At 38.8% G+C, this 21,996-nt stretch overlaps 1 protein-coding gene across 4 annotated transcripts in view; it reads right to left on the reverse strand.

The window, feature by feature from the left end:
• Positions 1 to 21,996, reverse strand: part of LOC124162852 — a 269,833-nt gene that overhangs the window by 126,354 nt on the left and 121,483 nt on the right. For all 4 annotated transcript variants that reach the window (XM_046539526.1, XM_046539527.1, XM_046539529.1 and 1 more), the window contains 3 exons: positions 21,522 to 21,570; positions 16,573 to 16,802; positions 5,599 to 5,840 (listed from right to left, as the gene is read on the reverse strand). In XM_046539526.1, the coding sequence (XP_046395482.1) occupies positions 5,599 to 5,840; positions 16,573 to 16,802; positions 21,522 to 21,570 (521 nt within the window). The remainder of the gene's footprint in view (positions 1 to 5,598; positions 5,841 to 16,572; positions 16,803 to 21,521; positions 21,571 to 21,996) is intronic.

Consider the following 21,996-nt stretch of genomic DNA (forward strand, 5'->3'; position numbering starts at 1 on the left):
CAGGGCCCGCAGCACTTACTACAGACTTCACCTCCACCCCCTCCCCTCCCTCGGCAAAGACTTTGCTCACACTGGCAAGATCTAGCCTCTGAAGAAATGTGCTTACCTTAGAAAGAATTTAATTTCCATAATAATACTTCCAATCCAAGAGATTGTATTGAAATTGTATCACATGCTTATAATATTTTTTACATAAAAAGCACTTTGGAACAAAGCCTGCTGGAATGGTTCGCGGCCGTATGGCGGCAAAAAATCTAGGTTTAAGGGGTCGGTACCCAGTACTCGTGCATAGGACGGTGTTGAAGGGTTAAAATTGACATTATGGGCTTTAACAACATAAATCATGACACAAGAGGAGCAAACTATTCAATACTGTACCACTAGCACGTAAATCATGTCGTCAGGAGCAAAGTCTTAGCCGAGGGAGGGGAGGGGGTGGAGGGGAAGTCTGTAGTAAGTGGTGCGGGCCGTACCTCAGCGGTGCCGCGGTGCGGGGTGGCGCCCTGGGGGGGATTGCATTACGACGGACGATATCTCCTAAACGCTTAGAGATAGGTCAAAACCAACAAAAAATTGGCCCTAAAGGGCTTTACTTTTACGTTTTACATAGGAATAGCACGTTTTTAACCCCAAAAAACTCAATTGAGGGTCCTTAGTACTTAGGGCCCTTGGGGCACGGGTTGCCGTTATTTTAAAGTAACCAAATTTTAACACGTGAATATAAACCTCATTTGGATCATTTTGAGACCAGGAAAACATAACTTTTCGAAATTCTGAAAAATAAGGGCCGGCCTACTGAACATCAATGTCGTAGAAAACACTGGATTGGCCACGTAATGATATAGATTAAATTATTGAAAGAGAAATAAAGGAGGAACGACTTGGGGGAAAATTTCCTCGAAGACGACCAAGAATGAAGTAGTTGAACCGGAAAGAACTGGGGAAGAAGAGCAATAGTGAAGTAAAAGAACTTGCAATGTATCGAAGTACACGAATCACAGGGTTGTAAAGCCTGAATTAGACGATCATTTATTTCGTCCCTCTTAATGATCGTTCGAGTTATCGCTTTTCCGGACCGATAAAGTAATCGCTTGTGTGATCATTTTTCTGAATAACACGATCCCTCCCGCCGTCGCTTCTCGCATCATTTATGATATCACAGCTATATGTCGTTCCCATGATTGTAAAACGTTGCGCTACAATCGCTCCATACGGGCATGCGTTCTGATTGGCTGATGTGGGGTTTCAGTGACGATTTCAGCGAAGGATGAGTGATGAAAAAAGTGATGGGAATCCCCATCATTAGAGTGATCGCGAAAAACAACTGCCCGCGACAATCATTTCCGAATGATCACTCGAATTGATCATTCGAAAATGAGGAAAAAAATGATCGTGTGATTCAGACTTAAGTCACGGAATGAGTTAAATGAATATTGATGATCTTCTAGATATGACTCTGGTAATGTGCAAAGCTGGCTATACTGGAAATATTTATCTTTATGAAAAATCGATTAATCTCTTTATTGGACCTTGATAACCGAACAAATCGTTTGCGGTCAATATTTCACAAATGGGTACTGCAAATATTTTTATCGCCAAAATTGGCTCCAGGGGAAGTTGGGATGGTTTAATCCTTCCGTGAATATCAAATCAGTGAAAGAACAAGCCACTATATCCCATAGGATTACGAACACTCGACTCCCAAAATTTGGCGGATTCACAAAATTATATGGGCGCATAAAATTTTACCTGAAGTCACTTGCTCACACCATACGTACATTTATCATACCATAATTTTCGCCCAACAAATCCTGATACTTTGTACCTAATTTTTTATCAGGATCTCTTCTAGCACAACTTTTTTCGCAGTTAATCTTTGTTTGATTTATAATATACATAATTAAAAAGAAATTAAGCGTAGTATTAGGTAAAGGCAACTACCAAAGCAATTTATGTGGGGTCAATAAGACTTATACGCAAAAATGTCTAGGGATACAAATAAAAAACACAGTGGAAAGATAAAAATGACTGCATAACTTTCGAGAAAGCAGCAAAAAAACAGAATATGCACCCATGATAATGGACATAATTTAAGCAGTATGTTAGAAATACTCTTTATATTCGTTGGTGATGATGGCTATTTAAAACGGTTCAAATCTTATCCCAATTCACTTGCGGGAAACAAAACTAATGAAAGAAAGAAAAGACTGAAAAGAAAGCCTTCATGTTGCCCTTGCATCAACTATAAGCAAGAAAGTATCATCGGGACTTTTAGGTTTTAATTAGTCTTCAGTTCACTTTAAAGAATCTAGTTCATTACTAATTTGTATATTTTACTCGCAAATGAAATAAGGATTTTTTTCTACATCGCATACAGCCTACGAAGAAAATTCTGTTAAAAGATACAACAACCCTCATCGAGGTCGAAAATTCCACAAATTGCGTACCCACGTCTCCAAGGTAAATCGATTACACAAGCGTCATTTCACATCACCGTCACGTTCCAACTCCGCGACGTAAACACAGCTGTTTCCATACTTGCTCTGGCCAAATATCTGATCGTTCTCATCGCAACTGACGATGAACAGACATAATCGGAATTGGCACACCATCAATATGTTGAGTTAACGACAGTCGGCACCACAAAAGAGGACGAATCACAAAGAGGCCATAGATTTTTAGGAAACAACTGACGAAAGGCATTACGTTTCTTTTATTACGGATATAAGAAATACAATATGCCCTTTTACAGGTCCTCTAGTTGAAAATCAATCTTCTCTTAAGTTTTCGTTCAATTAAGATTCAATACAGGTGTACACATTAAGTTCCATACTCAATCCACTTAACGGAGAGATAAATTCATATCTAGTGGTGATACGCCTTTAAAGATAATGGAGATGTATAAGTATAAAATGTATAAATGTCGTTAGATTTACGTAGCTGCTGAGATTTTACTTTTCTTTATTGACAAAATATACGTTTTATGACTGTAAGTGCACGAAACTAATAAATTTTGTAAATGGAAGTACAAAAAAGTAATTCAATTGATGAATAAATGTAATAGGACGATTAAAGGTCGAGAAAAACACTTCATCGTTCATACGCCTCCGTATCAATTTGCGCAACCGATTATCATGACATTGACTCAGCTTAATTCCTTTCATTGAAAGTGCTTGAAATCAAGCTTAAGAAAAGAGTGAAAAATTGATTTCGATTTTCGCTTTCGAATGTCGCGATTTATGAAAGGTAGAATATTGAGAGCAAGAAACAGTGGTATCTGAGAGGGAGCTTAGTGTGATGACTGCAAGCATACGAGATGATGAACGCTTAGATTCGTCATGGAAGGAAGGATTCTGAGGAAGCAGGGAAGAAGGAAAATTAAATGGTTCTTAAAAAAGGAATAGAGGTAGGACATATGCAAACTGAGATAAATCGTAAATGGAGTTGGTAGCAGTATGTGTTAAAAGAGTGGAATTTTTATTTAAATAAAAAATGCGTTGATATGTGGACTAATTTCAGGAATAGTATAACACAATGTATTTTTTATTTCCCTACCTCTACTTCACGATATATGATATAAATATTATGTTTTTCTAAAAACGACGCATTGGCAAAAAATTTTCTGGCATATTTTTCCACAATATCAAAGCAATTTATCAGATAAATATCACGGCAGAAAGCTTGAATCAGTTACGTATTGAGACTAATACGAGCATGGAAAGGAAACACTGTCATCTTTCATGTCATTCGCAAGCGGCGGAAAAGTCGTGAACATCGAATATCAGGGCGTCATCAGCGGAAAAAAACCCACGCCCTAATTGTGGATTCAGGATAACCGATGGGACAGACCTAAATTCGCCTAATTGTACCCAAGTACACCAACCCAAACGTTTGCCTGAATTAAAGTGACTAAAATAAATCTTGCCAAAATAATTTGTTAAATATGTGCTTATACAGCCAATTATGCTGATTATAGAAATAAAAGATGTCGTTTTGCCCCATTTTAATGACAAGAAATGAAGGTCAATTAGTACTGGCTGGTTGCGAAAGAAGTGCTTACAGCTTTAAAATAGCTAACCCAGACACTTCTGTGCACAAACTTTCTTTTGCGGTTATCAATTAATGCTGAGATTGAACTCGTCGTTAAGTCACTGGAAAAGTGTTCCATTTAATATGGAATCTTTCCTCACACCAATCACGAGTCTGATAAATTTTAGACGAAGGATACTGACTCCACTGGCCTGGTTAAATAAGCCACAAGTCCATAGAATGGGTCGTGATTTCTTGCGAATCGAATCTCTACGAAGGTGAAAAACCAAATTTGTAGAATTTCGTAAGGAATATTATAGGCACGTTAAGTTTTATTAACTCATTCCATCCATTGTAAGGAGTAGTTTTGCTATTTATGGAGCTATCGTTACAGCTATAGCTTTTGGTTTTATCACTAATCAGATCTATCACTTCAGCCCAGTATTACGTATTAAATAGTCTCATCCCGACAAGGGACCGGATGCAAAGAATAGGAGCGATTAATTATTCATCGCAATCACGATCCCAAGTTGGACCCCATGCAAACTATTTTAAGTTCAATCATTTTTCCTTCTAATCATATCAAGACGAGGAACCTTATAATATCCCTTAGAAACACAGTAACGGCAATGGCTTGATTCCTGGAATTCATCTTTCTCAAACGACCACTTCACTTGTTATTGGCAATCGTGTCTTCCGTACACAACCGTCCAATTTGAAACAATGAAATAAGTATTCTAATGAATTATGATGTAAATTGAATTTTTATGAAAAACGTTTCAGGGTTTCAACGTTTCAAAAATGTTTTAATGTAGGTAAACGGACATGGTTTAGTGGTTCGGAAACGTACCAACACATTTACCCAACTTTGTAAAGGGAAATCCTGAGTTTTTATTACTGCTGCCTAATATGTTAACCCTCTCCACTAAGTTTATTTCGCCAATATGGTAAAGCACCAGTGATCAATTTTACAAGTATTTGGAATCCTATATATTTCAATCTTATTACAATAATTTTGAATTACTTTCGTTATCATATCAATGGCCATCTTAGAATAGTATAAATTGTTATTAGATTGACCCTCAAATGTAATGTTTCAATACCTACCACATCTATTTCACTGACAATAATTTTACTAAAATTAACAAAATGATGCCGTGATAGTGATGGAAGCAAGCCATTCTTATTTGTATGGGCATACAAATATGCAGTGCCTCTTTACATGGCCATAGGTAATTGTAATTCATTTCCAATCAAAAGCAATATTTGATGCAGACTCTGTTGCTTTGGGTTTGTTGTAATCAGGCTGACCCGGTTGCAAAAGCAAAAGCAATTTATCAAACTCATACGACGAAAAAACGTAAAATGTATGAAATATTATTTACACACATCCATCACACTGTAAGTTGTGGTAAGTCCATCGCATAATAAGTTGACTCCACAATGGCTCATTCACTTACGGATTTTCAAAAATGTGCACTCGAAAACCACACCGGAACTCCAATCTCTATCGTTGTGGGAGTTCATTATGCAAGAGGGGGACAAGAATGAGTGTCAGAGGTGACTCACCGATTCCTCGGTGTTGGTCTGCGTGCCGGCGACGGAGCAGGCCCTCGACGGATCCTCCGAGTGTCTGGGCGAGGGAGAAGAAGGCGGTAGCCTGGAGAAAACCTCTTCCTCTTCCTCCTCGGACAGCGTGCCTCCCTCGATGGCTGCCAGGAAGCTGGAACTGCGTGCCCTCTTGGGGGAGGAGGCCTGGCCGCCCCGCGCGCCCTCCCCGTCGCCGACCGTCGCCGCATCCTTCGCCGCCGCTGCAAGCAGGGAAAGCGGCCTCGTCATTAGAGAGGTCACCCGCGTGTGCTTTATCGCTCCAACCCACCGCAAACGACACCCCACTCTCCAATTTAACATCAAGGGACATAGGCACAAAACTCAATTGGCATGAGTCTCACAGAGGAAATAGTATACACAGTGTCAGTATATATAGTTGTCAGAGGGAATAGTATGTACACTGTACAGTGTGTTTCAGGAAAAATCTGCAATACTTCATGAGGTGGTAGAGGATACAATTTTCAGCATCTTTTGTCCATAAAAATGGGGTCGCAACTCCAAAGCTACTGAGTTTTGGCAATACAATTTTTTTTGGATGCACTTTTCAGCTACTATGAAAACGGTTTTTCTTGGGTGTCCAGTCTTTTCGACTCATAATTGAAAACCTTGCATAATACAAATTTCTATATTGCTGACAGCTGCCTCCGATTACGATCAATTCAACATAAGATATTCATAGACAAGTAAACTTAATGGATGCCCTACCCATGTCCTGGATCTCATAGCTTCGGTTTGTCAGGCGACGACTCATCCGCGCAGCCATCGAAGCCGGCTAAGGATACAAATATTTAAGGAAATAAAATAAATAAGGTAGGACGAAAATTTTCGATTATAATTCTCTGAAACAATTAATCTTTGAGCTTAATTAAACTGTGCATCTTTGAGCTTAAATAGAGCTGTGCATCTATCAACAATACGATTGCGCAATAACCCATTTTGAGGTTAATTCTTTCAGAAAAATATAATTAATTTCTTCCAACGTTAACTATTTAATGTCCAAAAAAGTCCACTGTATTAAAGAAAATGTCGAATAGACTGGATGCACAAAAAAAAAACCGTTTACATGGTAACTGCACCCAAAAAATATTTGCGTTGCCGCAGCTCAGTAACTAAGGAGTTGGGACCCAATGTTTATGGACAAAAAATTCTTAAAACTGTACCCCTACTACCTCCTGAAGTATTTTAGATTCCTCCTGAAACACCGTGTGTAAGATTTCGCATTGGCTTCTGCGCGAGGAACCAGTATTGAAATAGCAAACCTTCATATGAGGAATAAAATTGATTACTTCCGGATTAACTTCGGGGTAATGTTGATTTTTCATGATACAATTATCGAACTTGGTAATTTAGTTGATAATATGTTTTATTGCATTTCACTTAATGGAACTGATGAATCTGATTGGCCGACTATGACGTAAGCGTTCGTTTCTTGTTGTTTATTTAAATTGGAAACTTTATTTCCATTAAATTGTACACTAACGAACATGGAAACGTGTCTGTATTTTAATAAATCTATTTACAAGTGTTTATTTTGATGACTGCTTCCATTTCTCGAAATAATACCGAAGTTCGGGCGTCGACACTGACTTCAGGTTTTTTTACTGCGCAGCCGTCATACACAATCCTGCATGAAGCACCTCTAATGATTTAGTTCCTTATATTGCTGCACTGGTTTGGCATTTGGCTCATTGAAATATTATTTTTTTTAATTCCAATAAAATTGAGCTCAGATCCTTTTTCATTGGCTGTAGAATTTTTTTCCATAAATTTAATTACTATCAAAGATGAAATAGTGAGATTTTTTATTAAAATCTATTCACTTTGTACCTTCTTCATTTCGAAAATTAATCAATTCTCATTTTAATAATGAAGTCGGTAGTTCCTACGCTGGCCTTATCTTTCGATTACTGTGAAGCCAAATTGAGCGCTATTGTTCGCATTTACTCTTGAGGCCACATCTCAACACTGCATGACCATTTTGCGTTCGTGACGTTAATCCAATGCTGTGGGCGTGACGTCATTTCCCACACCTGAATGGAAAAAAATGAGCTCGCTTTGTGCTCCATTAATGTCGATTGCTAACACGATCCTGAGCGAAATAACTCACTCTCCCACCCGTCACTTTATCTTTTGTCTCCTCATCTCCGCTCGCATCCTCCGATATAATGCGCCCGAGTGCGCACTGAAAGAGGGGTTGCGCAACGTGGATACGCGACAGACTCACTGACACACCCACACACGCACGCTCTCTGTCGTACGCTGCTGCTAATGCATCCTATCCGATCGATTTGTCCCGTTTAATGTAGGTACACGCCTTACGGTTCGCGTAAAACCGGCGCGATCACATCCACCCCCGCTCAAGGCGAGAGAGTGAGGACAGACGGGGGCGACACACAGCGGCGACGCGCTCGACGACGGGAACTGGAGGTAGAATGTGCGGTTCGAGGGGACTGCATAGAGGAGGACCGATTCCATCTCATAGAAGGCTGATTTTTGTTGCCACTCGAAGGTTCACTTCACGAATATTACAAAAGAGGATCCTTGAGTCTGCCTCAAAATGTGTTCAACAAAGACCAATTGAGCAGGCGAGTCCACTGTCACAGGTAACAACGGCTGGCGTCCTAACATCTCCCGCCACACATACTCTATTGAAGCAGGTGGCGGTTGGAGAGGGCAGTTTCAGAAATAGAGAATCACGAATATTACGAGAGGGGATCCTCAAGTCGGCCTCTAAATGTGTTGTCACTCAACGCGCATTTAAATGGGTTTACTAAAGTCGCCGCTGGCGTCGCTGACGGGCAAAGTGATCCGCGTTTCACCGGGAAATAATTAAGGGTGTTAACCGATATTTATATACATGATAATGTGATCAAATAAATTCAAAACTTTTCAATGATATTCCTCGCAATTACAAAAATTTTACTGCCAAATATTGGGAAAAATTGGATCGCATTGCACTCACCACCGCGCCGCGGGCATTTTTGAAAACCGATTAAAATGCGACCGAAGTAGTAACAGAAATCCGCCTTATATGGGATGGAATTTGACCTTCTCTATGCAGTCCTAATGCCGTCGACGATGATTTTGGCGTACTCTAGCCTACAATAGCCTCCACTCTCGATTGACATGGTCGTCGATTGTCACTGGGAAACAATTTTTACATTTTTCTGTCGTATTAGATTTTCGAGCTTATTTCGGGTAAAATAAGTATGCTGGTTTCAAAGCTGTGCATAGTCTTCTCACACCACGTCAAGTTTTACCTCCATTCCTTATACAATTTTGACCACTGTATGCTAGATTGAGTGCGGATCACAGGAGGCTTCTTTGCTCTTCAATTGGCTGGCATTCAACTTCTCCGACTGACGCCGGATGATTGACGTCGTAGGAGACCAGCGACAGGTGCTATTATCATGCCTAAAGGTATCTTGTATGATATTAGGCACGATGTGGTGGAAGTTCTTAGTATAAGTAAAATTGGACATTGCAATATTTCCACTGAATTTATTTTGACACTACGCGTTTCGTTGTTACAAACAAAAGCACCAAGACCTTAATGAGGAAGAACTCTTAAGACTTATGTCACACTTGATAATGTTGTTTGTAACAACGAAACGCGTAGTGCCAAATAAAACTCAGAAAAATATTGCAATGTCCAATTTTACTTAAAACTAAGGGTATCGGTATGGTATGGTATTTGGAGGAGGCGACCGACGGGTGTGGAAGGAAGGGTGAAGAGAAACCCGGCGTCGGCGTTAGCCTGCTCTTAACGAAAGGCGCCAAGGGGACCACGGCTTAACGTCCCATCCGACGGACGGAGTGTTGCGCTTGAAATGTCCTCCACACAAAAACTAAGGGTATCTTCATTGGTAAAACAGGAAGCCAGAATTAGAGGTAATAATTTTGCGAACTAATTAGATAAACATATATTTCAAGTATGACCTAAACATATGTAAAAGAATCGAAACCATGGTTGGTAGTGGAGTTGTGTATTAAAGTGTGGAAATTACTATTGGTATGTAAGATTTTTCACTTTCCCGGCGAACAACATGTAAAAACTCCTCTCGGGATACCACGCGGGTAAGATTATATGAGAGCGCCGACCTTTCGGGTACCGTCTCGCTACCCATTCTCACGACTACCAGTACGGAGTCGGTACCCGAAACGTCGGCGCTGTCACATAATCTTACCCGCGCGGTATCCCGAGAAGAGTTTTTACATTACTATTGGTGTTTTAAATTTTATCATGGATATATCGTATATCCACCACGTCAAACCAGAAACGATTCCATACGTTGTGAACGACCTATCTAAAACATGATTGAAACCAGTACAGTTATGTATTAAAGTATTGAAACTACTATTGCTTTATTTATTATAATGTATCATGGATATATTTAAATTTTATTTTTGCAACAAAATAAAAATCAATTTCCATATCCTCATCTCTAGCGATATTTGTCAATTGTGGTCTTTTATGGCCATTAATTTCTTTCTGGAATCGTGAGTCTTTAGGCCTCGCATATGTCTTCAAGACTGTTTCCCCTATACTCACTGACAGGACCAGAAATTTGGAAGGAATCAGGTTACTGGAGTCTTAGCTGGTAATCAAGACGAATCCCCACGTGTTGCGATAGTTACCAAAGGTTGGGGAGGTGAGAATCTCTTGCCCTGATTGTGGGGCTGGGGTGGCGAACTATCACTAACGAAACAGTTTCCAGTGTCTTTCGACATTGGAGGATAACCCAATGAAAAGATAAGTCCTTCATTCTTTACAAAAGATCCAGGAATGAACTGTCGAAGGTCAGCATTTACACTTGGTCCAGTATGAAACTGGTTGTTGAGACAATTTGCGAGTGTCTCAAGCAAATGGGTCCGTAATCGATCCTTTATTTCTTGGTTGTGAGGAAACAAAATTGCATTTTTTTGGTTTTTATAAGACTCCCGTCGTAGGTACGTCGGTAATGATTTTTAATTGGTTTATTTCATGGCTTGTGATGACCTGAAACTTCTCTATATTGCCTCAAAAATTCTACCCCGCCGTTCCACCACAGTTATATTTAAATACCGAGCGCTCATCGTCTTCAGTAAAGGAATTTTTAGAAGCTTTGATAGGTTTTTCCTGACACAGAAATTCCTCGTGATACATTAAGTAATTTATTTTTACACCTATCCTTATCGGGGGACGCATATATGCATGAAGCATCATTTCAATCTTTCTGAGATGCCGAAAAGTCTGGATATACACGGAAAACCATTTTAATGGTTACTACCAAGTGCACTCAAAATAATTTTGCGTTGCCATAGCTCAGTTGCAAAAGAGTTGCGACCCAATATTTATGGACAAAAAAGGCTAAAAATCGTCACCCCTACCACGTCCTGAAGTAAGCTAGATTCCTCCTGAAACATCCTGCGTAAGACTGTGCATCGGCTTCTTCGCGAGGGACCAGTATTTATATTGCAAAACCTTAACACAGCGAAAAAATTGATTAATTAAGAATTAAATTTGTGGAAATGTTGAAAATTCATGGTAAAATTATCCAACTTGGTAATTTCTTTGATAATATGCCTGATTATATTTCACTTGATGGCCCTGATGCGTCTGATTAGCTGACCACAGCTTACTTAACAAGTAATTGCGGCCCCATATTTATGGGCAAAAAAATGCTTAAAACTGCCTCATCTACCGCCTCCTGAAGTATTGCAGACTCCTACTGAAACACCCTGCATTAAACTTGAAAAAAATAATTCAAAAATTTCTAAAATTTCAATCAAAATAATTTTTAAAAATTCAAAAAAGTAATTCTAACTCAAAGAGGCATCGCATTTGATTTTTTTTGCCACAAATAAGCCCCAGTAATTAGTACTCTTTTATATTACTCGCTCAGTAGCTAAGGAGTTACGACCTTATGTTTACGAACAAAAATGATTAAAATTGTCTCCCCCACCATCTCCTGAAGTGAAGCAGATACCTCCTATGACACCCTGTATATCCTGACGAAACAAAGCGTTTATACAGACACTACAATAGGGTGGTTTCCTTCATCAAAGAAAACGAAAGGCATTGATTGCGATTCGTTACCCACCATTAGTGTATTCATAATGTACAAATTATTTTGTTTTAGAAATACCGGGTTAGACGAATGGCAATGGTCCATTTTTATCCTCATTTGAAAAGGGCCAGATTGGCGCCCATGCGATGCCACTACACGTGACGTCACAGGGACCTAGTTTCTATAGGAGAAGATAGGAGTTATGCATCGTCTGAGGTTACCAATGCATGCATGAGGCGCAGAGCTCAGGGAAACATGTCTTAACAGTCACTTATTAAAACTGGCTAAGGTCGGAAAGTTTTCTTCATTTGATAAGTTATTAATAATCCTTATTTAAGCCAAGCGCTACCAGCCAGCAGGGTACTAGGCTACCCGCTGGCAGCCTGCGTCGTATCAGCGCTAAGCCTCGCCTCAAGGTCACCTCGCAGGGCGGCAACGGGAACCGGAAATACGTCAAGCGGAGAGATTTCCCGGCATTCATACTTACGCGTCGCGTTTTCGCGCGCTTGAAAATTTTCATTTAATCGCGAAAAATAGATATCGTCATTTAAAAATCTAAAAGCGTGAAATACGTACTCCAGGAGTAATAATCTTTCGATTTAGGCAATAAAAAAATAATAGGAAACCACCCTATTCCATCGTCACGTGATAACGTCTAATAGTGTTGCTGCCCTCCCTTTCTTTAAGTCAAGTCCTCCCCAGGGTGAAGAAGAGAAGCCTCAAGTCTGTCGTGATTGAAGCGGGGGGGAGAGACAGAGCGGTAGGCCATGGAAATGACTTTTGAGCCGCTCTCCCTCGAGAGAGAAAGAGAGGATGGGAGATGTGGCCGAGTGGCAGTGAGATAAGGTTGTGGAAGCCAGAGGATAGAGGGAGATGGAGAGAGGGGAAAGGACCCACTCCATGTGGGTCAATGGAGATCGACGACACAGGAATACATACCCCTCCCCCTTGCCGCGAGAGAAAAGAGGAAGATCCCTTCCCTAACTCAATGAGATGGGCGTGCGATTATCGACTGTCTTCCTCGCCCGTAGAGAAAACTCCGGTAGTCAGCGGAGAGTTTGATGAATCGAGGATGAAAGGAAAACAGAAAGCGTGGCGTCTTCTGAGGCTTTTATATTTTTTTCCCCTAGCACGTTCGACAAATTTAGCTCGACTCCAATTCTCACTCAATTCATCGACTTCCTTCGAGAAAACTGCTGCCTCGGCAAAGAAACCCCGGAGAAGATTTCAAAACCACATCCGTGGAGTGTTAACAGGGGAAGGTTAGGAATGGGAACGGCTGTAGACCATCATCGCTTTTGTAAATGCATGCACGATTCAGTTTGTTTATAAATTATGGTGCTAATTAAAGTCTCGCATCGAATTGGTCCGACAAGTTGTTTTTCAACAACCCAATGGCTTGGAAGAATTGGGAAACACAAGCAATATTCCCTGTCAATAAGAAGCTTCATACCAATTCCGTGCAGAAGAGAAATAAGAAAAAACATTAAATATTTATATCTCATTCGGAGCTGCAGTTTATATTAAGGCATAAAAACAATTAAGGCTAAAAATGCGTATCTTAAATTATGTTAAAAATTAAAAATATGTATAAATTAAAGATGCGATAAACAGATGTAGCCAATCCTAAACTGAAAAACCAGCAGAATGAGTAAAAATTGGAATCGAGTAGCGGTTCCCAATTGTGCATCTTTCCAGAGAAGAATTCATAGAGAATTTTGATAAAGACAATTACCTGACTGATTGAAATTATCAACCCGTCTTCTTTGGGGGATGTAGCAGCTATAGGTATACCACAGAGTTCCACAGAACGGAGGACCTACTACATAGCCTCTCCGCAGACGTACCAAACAAAATCTTCGCAGAGAGAAAATTTTATCAGCGGACGTTTTTTTTTCTAAATCAAAACTGATCCAGTTGTATTAGTCCTATGATCCTAATATGAGAATTTCCTACTATAACAGGTTGTTATGAAATGAAATATTCCCGCGTCCATCTTAAAAGTTAAAATAAGCGAAAGTTTCCACTTCCTTCTCTAACCAGATCGTAAAAAAACTCAAGTTTTGAAGAGATTCATTCTCACGTATAAATCTTGAAAAACTTTACACGTCCGAGTTATTGTGGTAGAATATAGTTTCAGAAACTGAATAGAAAAATTGAATACACGTATACTCCTGGGTAAAACCTAAAGAGATCGAGACAAAAATATCGCTCCTGAAGAATTAAGAATAAAAAAGCGGTTTGATAAACTCTGGAGTATTTATCATAGCAACCTTTCCAATCGGACGGATGACGAAAATATCACATAAAAAATTCTCATCATTTTTAAGAACACCCAAACAATAGGGCGAATGCCGAGGCAAGGATACGACTCTACGGATAGCTACGTTGAAAAAATTAAAGCGGTAATTACACGTTTAAAAAAAATAGGGATATTTTTTTATATATATTTGCAGAAACGGAATGCGAAAAATTTATTCAATTGTTTTTTAGAATACGCAATACTTTCATGTAACTTAAAACGCCATTAAATTCCATTAAAATTTACCTCCATAAAGTCGATACACATTAAATAAACCGGCTAGCAGAAGAGACGCAGGCTCCAATCCCGCCTCGGTCTATAGGTTTTCCGCCACTCAGAGAACCATAGTCAGTGACTCTCTAATAATAAAAGTACAGTCGGCACTAATCAGTTCACTACTGCCATATTTACCATTGATATTGAACTGCTAATCTTACATATATTTCGGTAAAATCTCTCCAATCTGGTTTTTGGCATCTACAGACTTTACAAAATGAATTTTAACGAAGCCAAAGTGTTTCATTCAAACGGATTCATTTAACGTGTCATTTACAGGGACTGTAAACCAACAAACTTTCATAAAAAATGTGATTCTCCACAAATTTCTCGTGCGGTTTTTAGGAAGATAAAATTAATGCCCAGTGGGCTGAAAAAGCTGGCCAAAACCTCAAACATGTTTTTTTTTCAAGGAATTTTAAATTTTGCATGAGCATACTAAAATATTTTCTGTGTAACATAACTCACTAATCTTTTCCTGCCCCCCCAGGTCAATAGCATATGTGGGGAGTAAGTCGAACAAATTTCGCTTCAAACGCCACCCTTCGACTTTCTAATAAAAAGGACAAAAATTTGAATATATAGTACTTTAATTAATAGCCTTATGGAAAAGACTATAACATAATTTTAATGTGCCGTTCTTTTTAAATTGTTAAGAAGTATTCCAAATTTGTTAAAACATAGAATAAAGGCAGTTTCCAGCCATTTCTTTAAATGCTTACGTTCAGAAAAATTAAATATTGCCGCCTAATTGTGATGGTTAGAGAAACTCTAAAGAGTAACTGTACCCTTCCAACTTTAAAGAATTCCAATCTAAAATTAGTTGACGCATGTTTGAGCAGTTACGCTATCGATATATGGATATAAATACACGTATACTCCGGGGGAAGCCTCTTCAGATTGAGGCAAAAATATCGCCCCTGAAGTGCCTCTTAGTCGTCCACGCCTGGATTCACAAAATCCTGTGAGACCCCATTCCTTGAAACATGGAGAAGATGGCCTTAGAAGGTGAAAGGGAGAAAGGATAAGGAGTGAAGAGTATGTGAGAGGCCAAGGGTTGGGAAAAAAATCAATCGAACTTGCACCTCGTACAAAAGCTGTGGGAAACCACAACTTGGCTACACGCCCGCGCAGTTGAGAACCTAAGAGGCGAAGCAACCTTTCTCGGCTATGGAGCCACGGTACATGATCTTTATTGTGAAACAAATAACTATCAACGAAAATAGTTCCACCGATCACGAATTTTTCGGTAAAAGTAAGAGAGATAACGTCTTGACAGAATATCAATAGGGCAAAGTGATGTTGTCGGTATGAATATATTCAGAAGGTAGGGTACTTGCCCATGGCCAGGGTTAATACCCTAAATACGAGTATTTATGAATTTATGAACGCAGTGCTTTTCAAAGAGTGAAGAAATAACGGAAAAATATACGTGTGCTGTGGGAAAGCATCACAGGTTTCACAAGATACTTACAACATAACTTCAAATATTTAAAATATGAGGGATTTATTTTTGAAAAAAAGAAAAAAAACACATGGTCCCAGCATCACATCTCAGAAAATACCTTTTTTTTTAAATAAAAGTCTACAAATTTTTGCCAAAATGTTAGTCATCAAGATTTGACTATAAAATCTGGTGAGCACCTATCATCGTATTAAAATTTTATTCTTTAACTTCCACCACCACCGCTAATTTACTTTATTTTATATATATAAACACAAAACAAATGAGGAGTGAGACACATTTTTCTACGAAAGTATGGTGGTTTATAGTCTCTGTAAGTTTTACGTTAAATGAAACTTTTTGCTGGTTGGCTTCGTTAAAATTCTTTTCATAAGTCTGTTGATATGTAAACACCAAATTGGAGAGATTTTATTGAAATAAGTGTATGCAACATAAAAATATACTCTCGCGTTTATCTACAGCATACTTTCACGGATATCATCACATCAGCGAAGGTGGATATTCTTTAACGTTTAAGATGGTGTTTTTAGCTTCTACCACGGTGAGAATTCAGTGTACTCACCCTGGGTAACAAATAGCCGGATGTAAGATCTTAGATTTTATTAGAAAGGATTCTCGGATTCTCGATCGGGAAATTTCCTGCATGTCTCCTGAGGGTTCGAAGAACGACTTGATCTTCATCCTCAGGAAATCTTCAGAAGGTCCCCATGAGAATGAAAAACAACCCGCTATTTGAAACATCGGGAGACAAAAACAACCAATTACCAATTACCCGGTGGAGAATCCTTCCAGAAATTGGGCGGATGTTTTACACCACCGCGATGGAGGTAGATGCTCACCTCTAACGGAGGACGGAGTGAGCAGATCTTCGGCGTCGACCTGGGTCGCGATGCTCACTTGTGAGGTGAGGGCGGGGCATGACTTGGTGAGCTGCCGCCGGCCGTTGCGGCCGCATTCTCCGCCCGCCCCTGACTCACCCTCTTCCGCGATCTCGCCAACCGTCCCGAAGGCTCCCGAAGACGCACGGCCGCCAACGCACGGCAGCGAAGGCGCCACGCTCTCCATGGACCTGTGCGGACAAAATAAGAAAAAAGCTTCAATTACTGGGGCTCATTTGAGACACAAAAATCAAATGCGATGCCACTCAGAACTTGAATTACTTACTATTGTTTTTTAAGCTTTATGAAGGGTGTTTCAGGAGGGAACTGCAATACTTCAGGAGGTGATATGGGAGACAATTTTAAGCATTTTTTGTCCATAAACATGGGGTCAAAACTGGGTTAGTTGGGCTAGTTAGTTGGCAATTGGATTGGTAATGCGCAACGGCAATAGTAGTCAGGCAATCAGACTCATCACTTCCATCAAGGGAATATACTGAATTATATTAATATCGACGAATTTATCAAGTATGATAATGCATTATTAATTTTCAATATTGTCACAAAGTTAATGCAGAAGGTATCATTTTTGTTCATTATTTGAAGGTTTTGTTATCCCAGTATTGGTGACTCGCGCTAACGCATATGCGCACTCTTACATACAGGGTGTTTCAGGAGGACTCTACAATACTTCAGGAGGTTGAAGAGGAGACAGTTATAAGCATTTTTGTCCATGAAAATGGGGTCGTAAGTCCAGCGGCGGATCCAAAATAGGGACATGTGGGGTGCTAAGTGGGGATTAAAATTCCAGAAGTAATGGGGGTCGGAAAAAATTACCATTTTTTCTAGTGTAAATTGGATACTTAAGAGGGGGCTATAACCTCCTTAGCACCCTCCCCCATAGATCCGCCACTGGTCGCAACTCCTTAGTTACTCAGTTATGGCAACGCAAACATTTTTTAAATACACTTTGTAGTTACCAGGGAGACGGTTTTTCTTGAGTATCCAGCCTTTTCGAAATAATATTAAACACCCGGGACTTTTGAGGACATTAAATAATTAATGCTGGAGGAAAATGTACGATAAAAATTGTTTGGATTTGAATTTAATAATAATCCCAACAGAGGGGACCTGTACAGCGTATTGTTCCATAAAATGGACTCGGAATGCATAAGGTTAGAGATTCAATTCCCAGTCCAGGGGATTATTTTTCCAGGGCAATCCTCGGAATGTGTCGCGAGTGATATTTGAAGCTCTAACTTCGTCGTTTCCACTCATTAAAAACTTCGATATGCTTCAAATATTTTTCATAGTTTCGGAACACCAGCCAAAATCAGGGAGTTAAATTTAATAATAGTACTAACAATATCAACGCTAGCACAGGCTTATGTTTCAAAGCAAAAATTCCAATAATACTCGCATACAAGCTGATATAACATAAGCCATTAAAATCTGGAGCAATGCCAATATAACCCGAAATGGAGTGAGCACATTATAGATATAAAGAATTTTGGAATGATTCCTCGAAAAATTCGACAAAAAGTCCCCATTAAAGTATTATCGCAGCATTAAATAATACTTCTGGGCATTGAGCGGTATATTTTTTATCTACTCGTGATATCTCCCTTCATGAATTGAGAATCTCTACAGTTGCCCACGGTTTACCCTTACCAGTGGTTTTATAACACGGAATAATAAACGGATATCTCATGAATAAAATGAAGGATTACTGCTATTTCAATGAAATCATAAACCATTTTTGTTTTCAGAATCTGTTTCCAACAGTAATCGCCAGACTATAGCCGTGCTTTTTCTTACAAAAATCAACATCTCTCTATTACTAATTTCCCTACGAGTAATTCATATCCCTTGTCAGCCCTTAGGCGCTTTGTAACACATTTAATACGGAATTGATATTGATAGATATCCTCCCCATTTTCCTCTTCCATAACTTCATCATTTAATTTCCACCGTTCGCTGAAAAACCTGTTCGTTGATATTTTTATCAATGCATCACATTTGTATTCAGCTTCACTAAAATTACTTTTTCAATGCTTCCAACCGATATTATTAAAACCTTTAACATATATTTAGGTTTCGCACCCATATTTGATCGTTATCAGCATGGCAGATGGTAAAATTCATATAATTACCTCTATTAAAAGCACCAAGTAAAGACGGTTTTAAGGTACTGTTCTGGTCTGTAAAACAAGATATTTTCCTTGTGACAGAATTTCCCAAAGATGATACGCTTGGAAACTAAATTTTTGCCGCCCAACTCATCCAATGCATTTTATCTGGCTCTAAGCAAGCATAATAACGTACCATATCGGTAAAATTATAACCTCTTGACAGCATTGTCGAAAGGAGTAATTTATTTTTCTTTCATTTATTGATAAAAGTAGTAAATAAACACCTTTGCCTAAGAATTTACTATTTCTGTTCATATGTGATGGTTTCCAAAAGAAGTTATTTCCATACGCATCGTCATGGCTATTCTTCTTTTCACTAAAGGTTTAAAAACATAAATACAGGGTAGCAAAAAAGAGGCGGAGAGGTTGGAGGAATAAGGGAAAAGGGGTGAGCTTGAGTGTCTGAAAGGGTTACAAAGAATACCTTCCCGGTCGAGGGAATGATAATAGAAGTGCCGAGATCTATCGTCGCTCCCACCCCGTCCCATAACTTACAGACCCACCGCTCAAGACCCCAAACCATTTTTTCCACCCTCGACCCCGAAGCCATCCTCGCCAATCTTCACATTTATTTCTCACGCACCCTTGGCCGCAAAACTGAACGTCCTCACCAGTCGGTCTCATCCGAAATGGGAAGATACGCCGGAAAATAAACTGCGATTCATTCATTTTAATCCTTTCGGAACGATATATCCCTATCACTGTCCCATTGTTCAACGCTAAGATGCCTCCGGAGAAATTCGATGGCTTGGAAATGCGACGGTAGAGAACTCTACTGAAGGCAAAAAAAAATGTCATTTGCATTTATGTGCGATCGGATAGATACGTCTGAAAAATATCCAATATAATTACTACGAAGAATCATGGCTCACTCGTTTCCCAAACCGGATACTGTGGAACATTGGAGGTCACTGATGGCATTACAAGAGTTACATTTTTCATTCGCATTTATTCTTCACTATTTAAATGGGCCATGTCTTTCAAATCAGCTTAGTTGGTATTTTTAACCTGAATATTTAAAAATATATCCGTTACAGAGAGAGAAAGTGGAGAAAGACCTAATTTTTAGAAATTAATTTCAACTACGTGGCAAACCATTTTGAATTGATTATTTCCCAATTTATATTAGAAAAGATATGCCAAATATATCTTTGCTGTTTCTAATATATTGCTGAATCCGAATATCTAAGATCTTGAAAATGAAAATAACAGGGAATTTAACACTTAAATCCTCCCTCAAATCCTTTGCAATTCCCTATCGTGGTTATTTACAGTATATTTATGCTGATGTCAATATCTGAGGTTACTATTTCAGTTTTTGAGAGAAATTATATATCACTGGAGCATTATTTCGATATTAATAATCAGTTGATTTGTCTAATTTCGAGCGAAAAACCTAATCACACACTGATCATATTAAGTGAACACATTTTTGAAAAATAAAAATTAAGATTAGTTTGCAGTCAATAACGTATTAGCTTCTATTTCGTTTAAACTTCATTATTACTTTTGGGAAGTCACAGAGGCCCCTACTATCACAAATTTTGAACGTTGTACTTGATTTACGATTTTAATAATATGATTCATTTCATATAAAATTGTCCCAAAACTATTCTACAATTTCAAAATCACTATGACCCACAACGTGGACAAAAATAAATATTTATAGATCAAGTCATGATGATACAACGGAACGAAAATTATTGACTGAGAAAATCAGAAGCACTGCATGTATTCTTTTTTAATTTTAATAAATACTATGAATTATATCAATCGAATACAGTGGTACCTCGAGATAATAGTGCTCTAACATACGAGATATTTGAGATAAGAGCCGTCAAGCGAGCGAAGCATGATTATTACAGAATCCTCAAGTTGGCCTCAAGTTGGCCTCTAAATGTGATGTCAACCACCGCGCATTTAAATTGGTTTGCAAAGGTCGCCACTCGTGTCGCTGACGGATAAAGTGATCCGAGTTTCATGGGGAAATAAGGAATAATTAAAGGTATTTACCGATATTTATATAAACGATAATCAATTTAATTCATAGCTTTTCAATGCTATTCCTCGCAATTACAAATATTTTACTGCATAAAATTGGAAAAAAGTGGATCCTATTGCACTCATCACCGCACCGAAATGGCAACTGAAATCATCTTTATGTGGGATGGAATTGGGCCACCTCTATGCAGTACCCTTGGCGCGAAATTTCGCTTTGAAATACGAGCGTAATTTGAGATACGAAGAACGGCCGGCTGCGGCGCTGCACACTGCCCGCCAGCCACCAGTTTACTGCGCCTGCGCCTCGTGCGTCACTTATTATCTCACGCATCCCCCCAGTGTGCGTGTTTATCTCGCTGTCGAAGTATCTTTGATAAGTTTTTCTACACAATATTTTTTATTTACAAATACTTTTTTTCTTTTTCAAGGACACGTAAAAAAATTGGGGTAGCATTTTTGGGGCTTGAACGGATAAATGGTATTTCAATTAATTTCCATGGGCATAATTGCTTTGACATACGAGCTAAGTTACGGAACGAATTAAACCTCAGTATTATATCTAAGTATCAATTAATCAATTAAACCTAAGTATCTCAAGGTATCACTATATGTAATTTTTAAATAATACAGAGCTTGTTTTTTTCATTTCAACAAAATCATAAAATACATTTTAGAAATTAATATATTTTTATCGCCCCTCATATTCAAAACACTCACCTCGGCTGGTGACCATGCTGCGTGGCGGCACTTCCAACGCTCCCAACATCTGAAATGCGAGGAGAATGGAATATTTTGTAAAACCATACATATAATGCAAATTCACGTAGAAAGAAACCATAGAAATAAAATCAAGCAACAATTTTTTCATGTACTTCCAATTGGGGCCTAAGTTTTGATAACAATTTACTTATACAGATATGATCACCGATGTTAAAAGCACGTAGGAAATATGGTTCTAACGTACTTTTCTGGCATGTTTGACAGGATGTCTTTCTTTTAACAGAATTTCCCAAAGACGATAGACTTGGAAAAAATATATTTTTGCTAGCCAGCTGACATCATAACTCATCCAATGCATTTTTATCAGGTTCCAAGCAAGCATAATAACGTGCCATATTGATAAAATTGATAACCTCTCGACATAATTATCGAAATAAAAGTAATTTAATTTCCTGTTACAACCCCATAGCAG

Source organism: Ischnura elegans, chromosome 7, assembly GCF_921293095.1.
Source record: "Ischnura elegans chromosome 7, ioIscEleg1.1, whole genome shotgun sequence".
Taxonomy (NCBI): domain Eukaryota; kingdom Metazoa; phylum Arthropoda; class Insecta; order Odonata; family Coenagrionidae; genus Ischnura; species Ischnura elegans.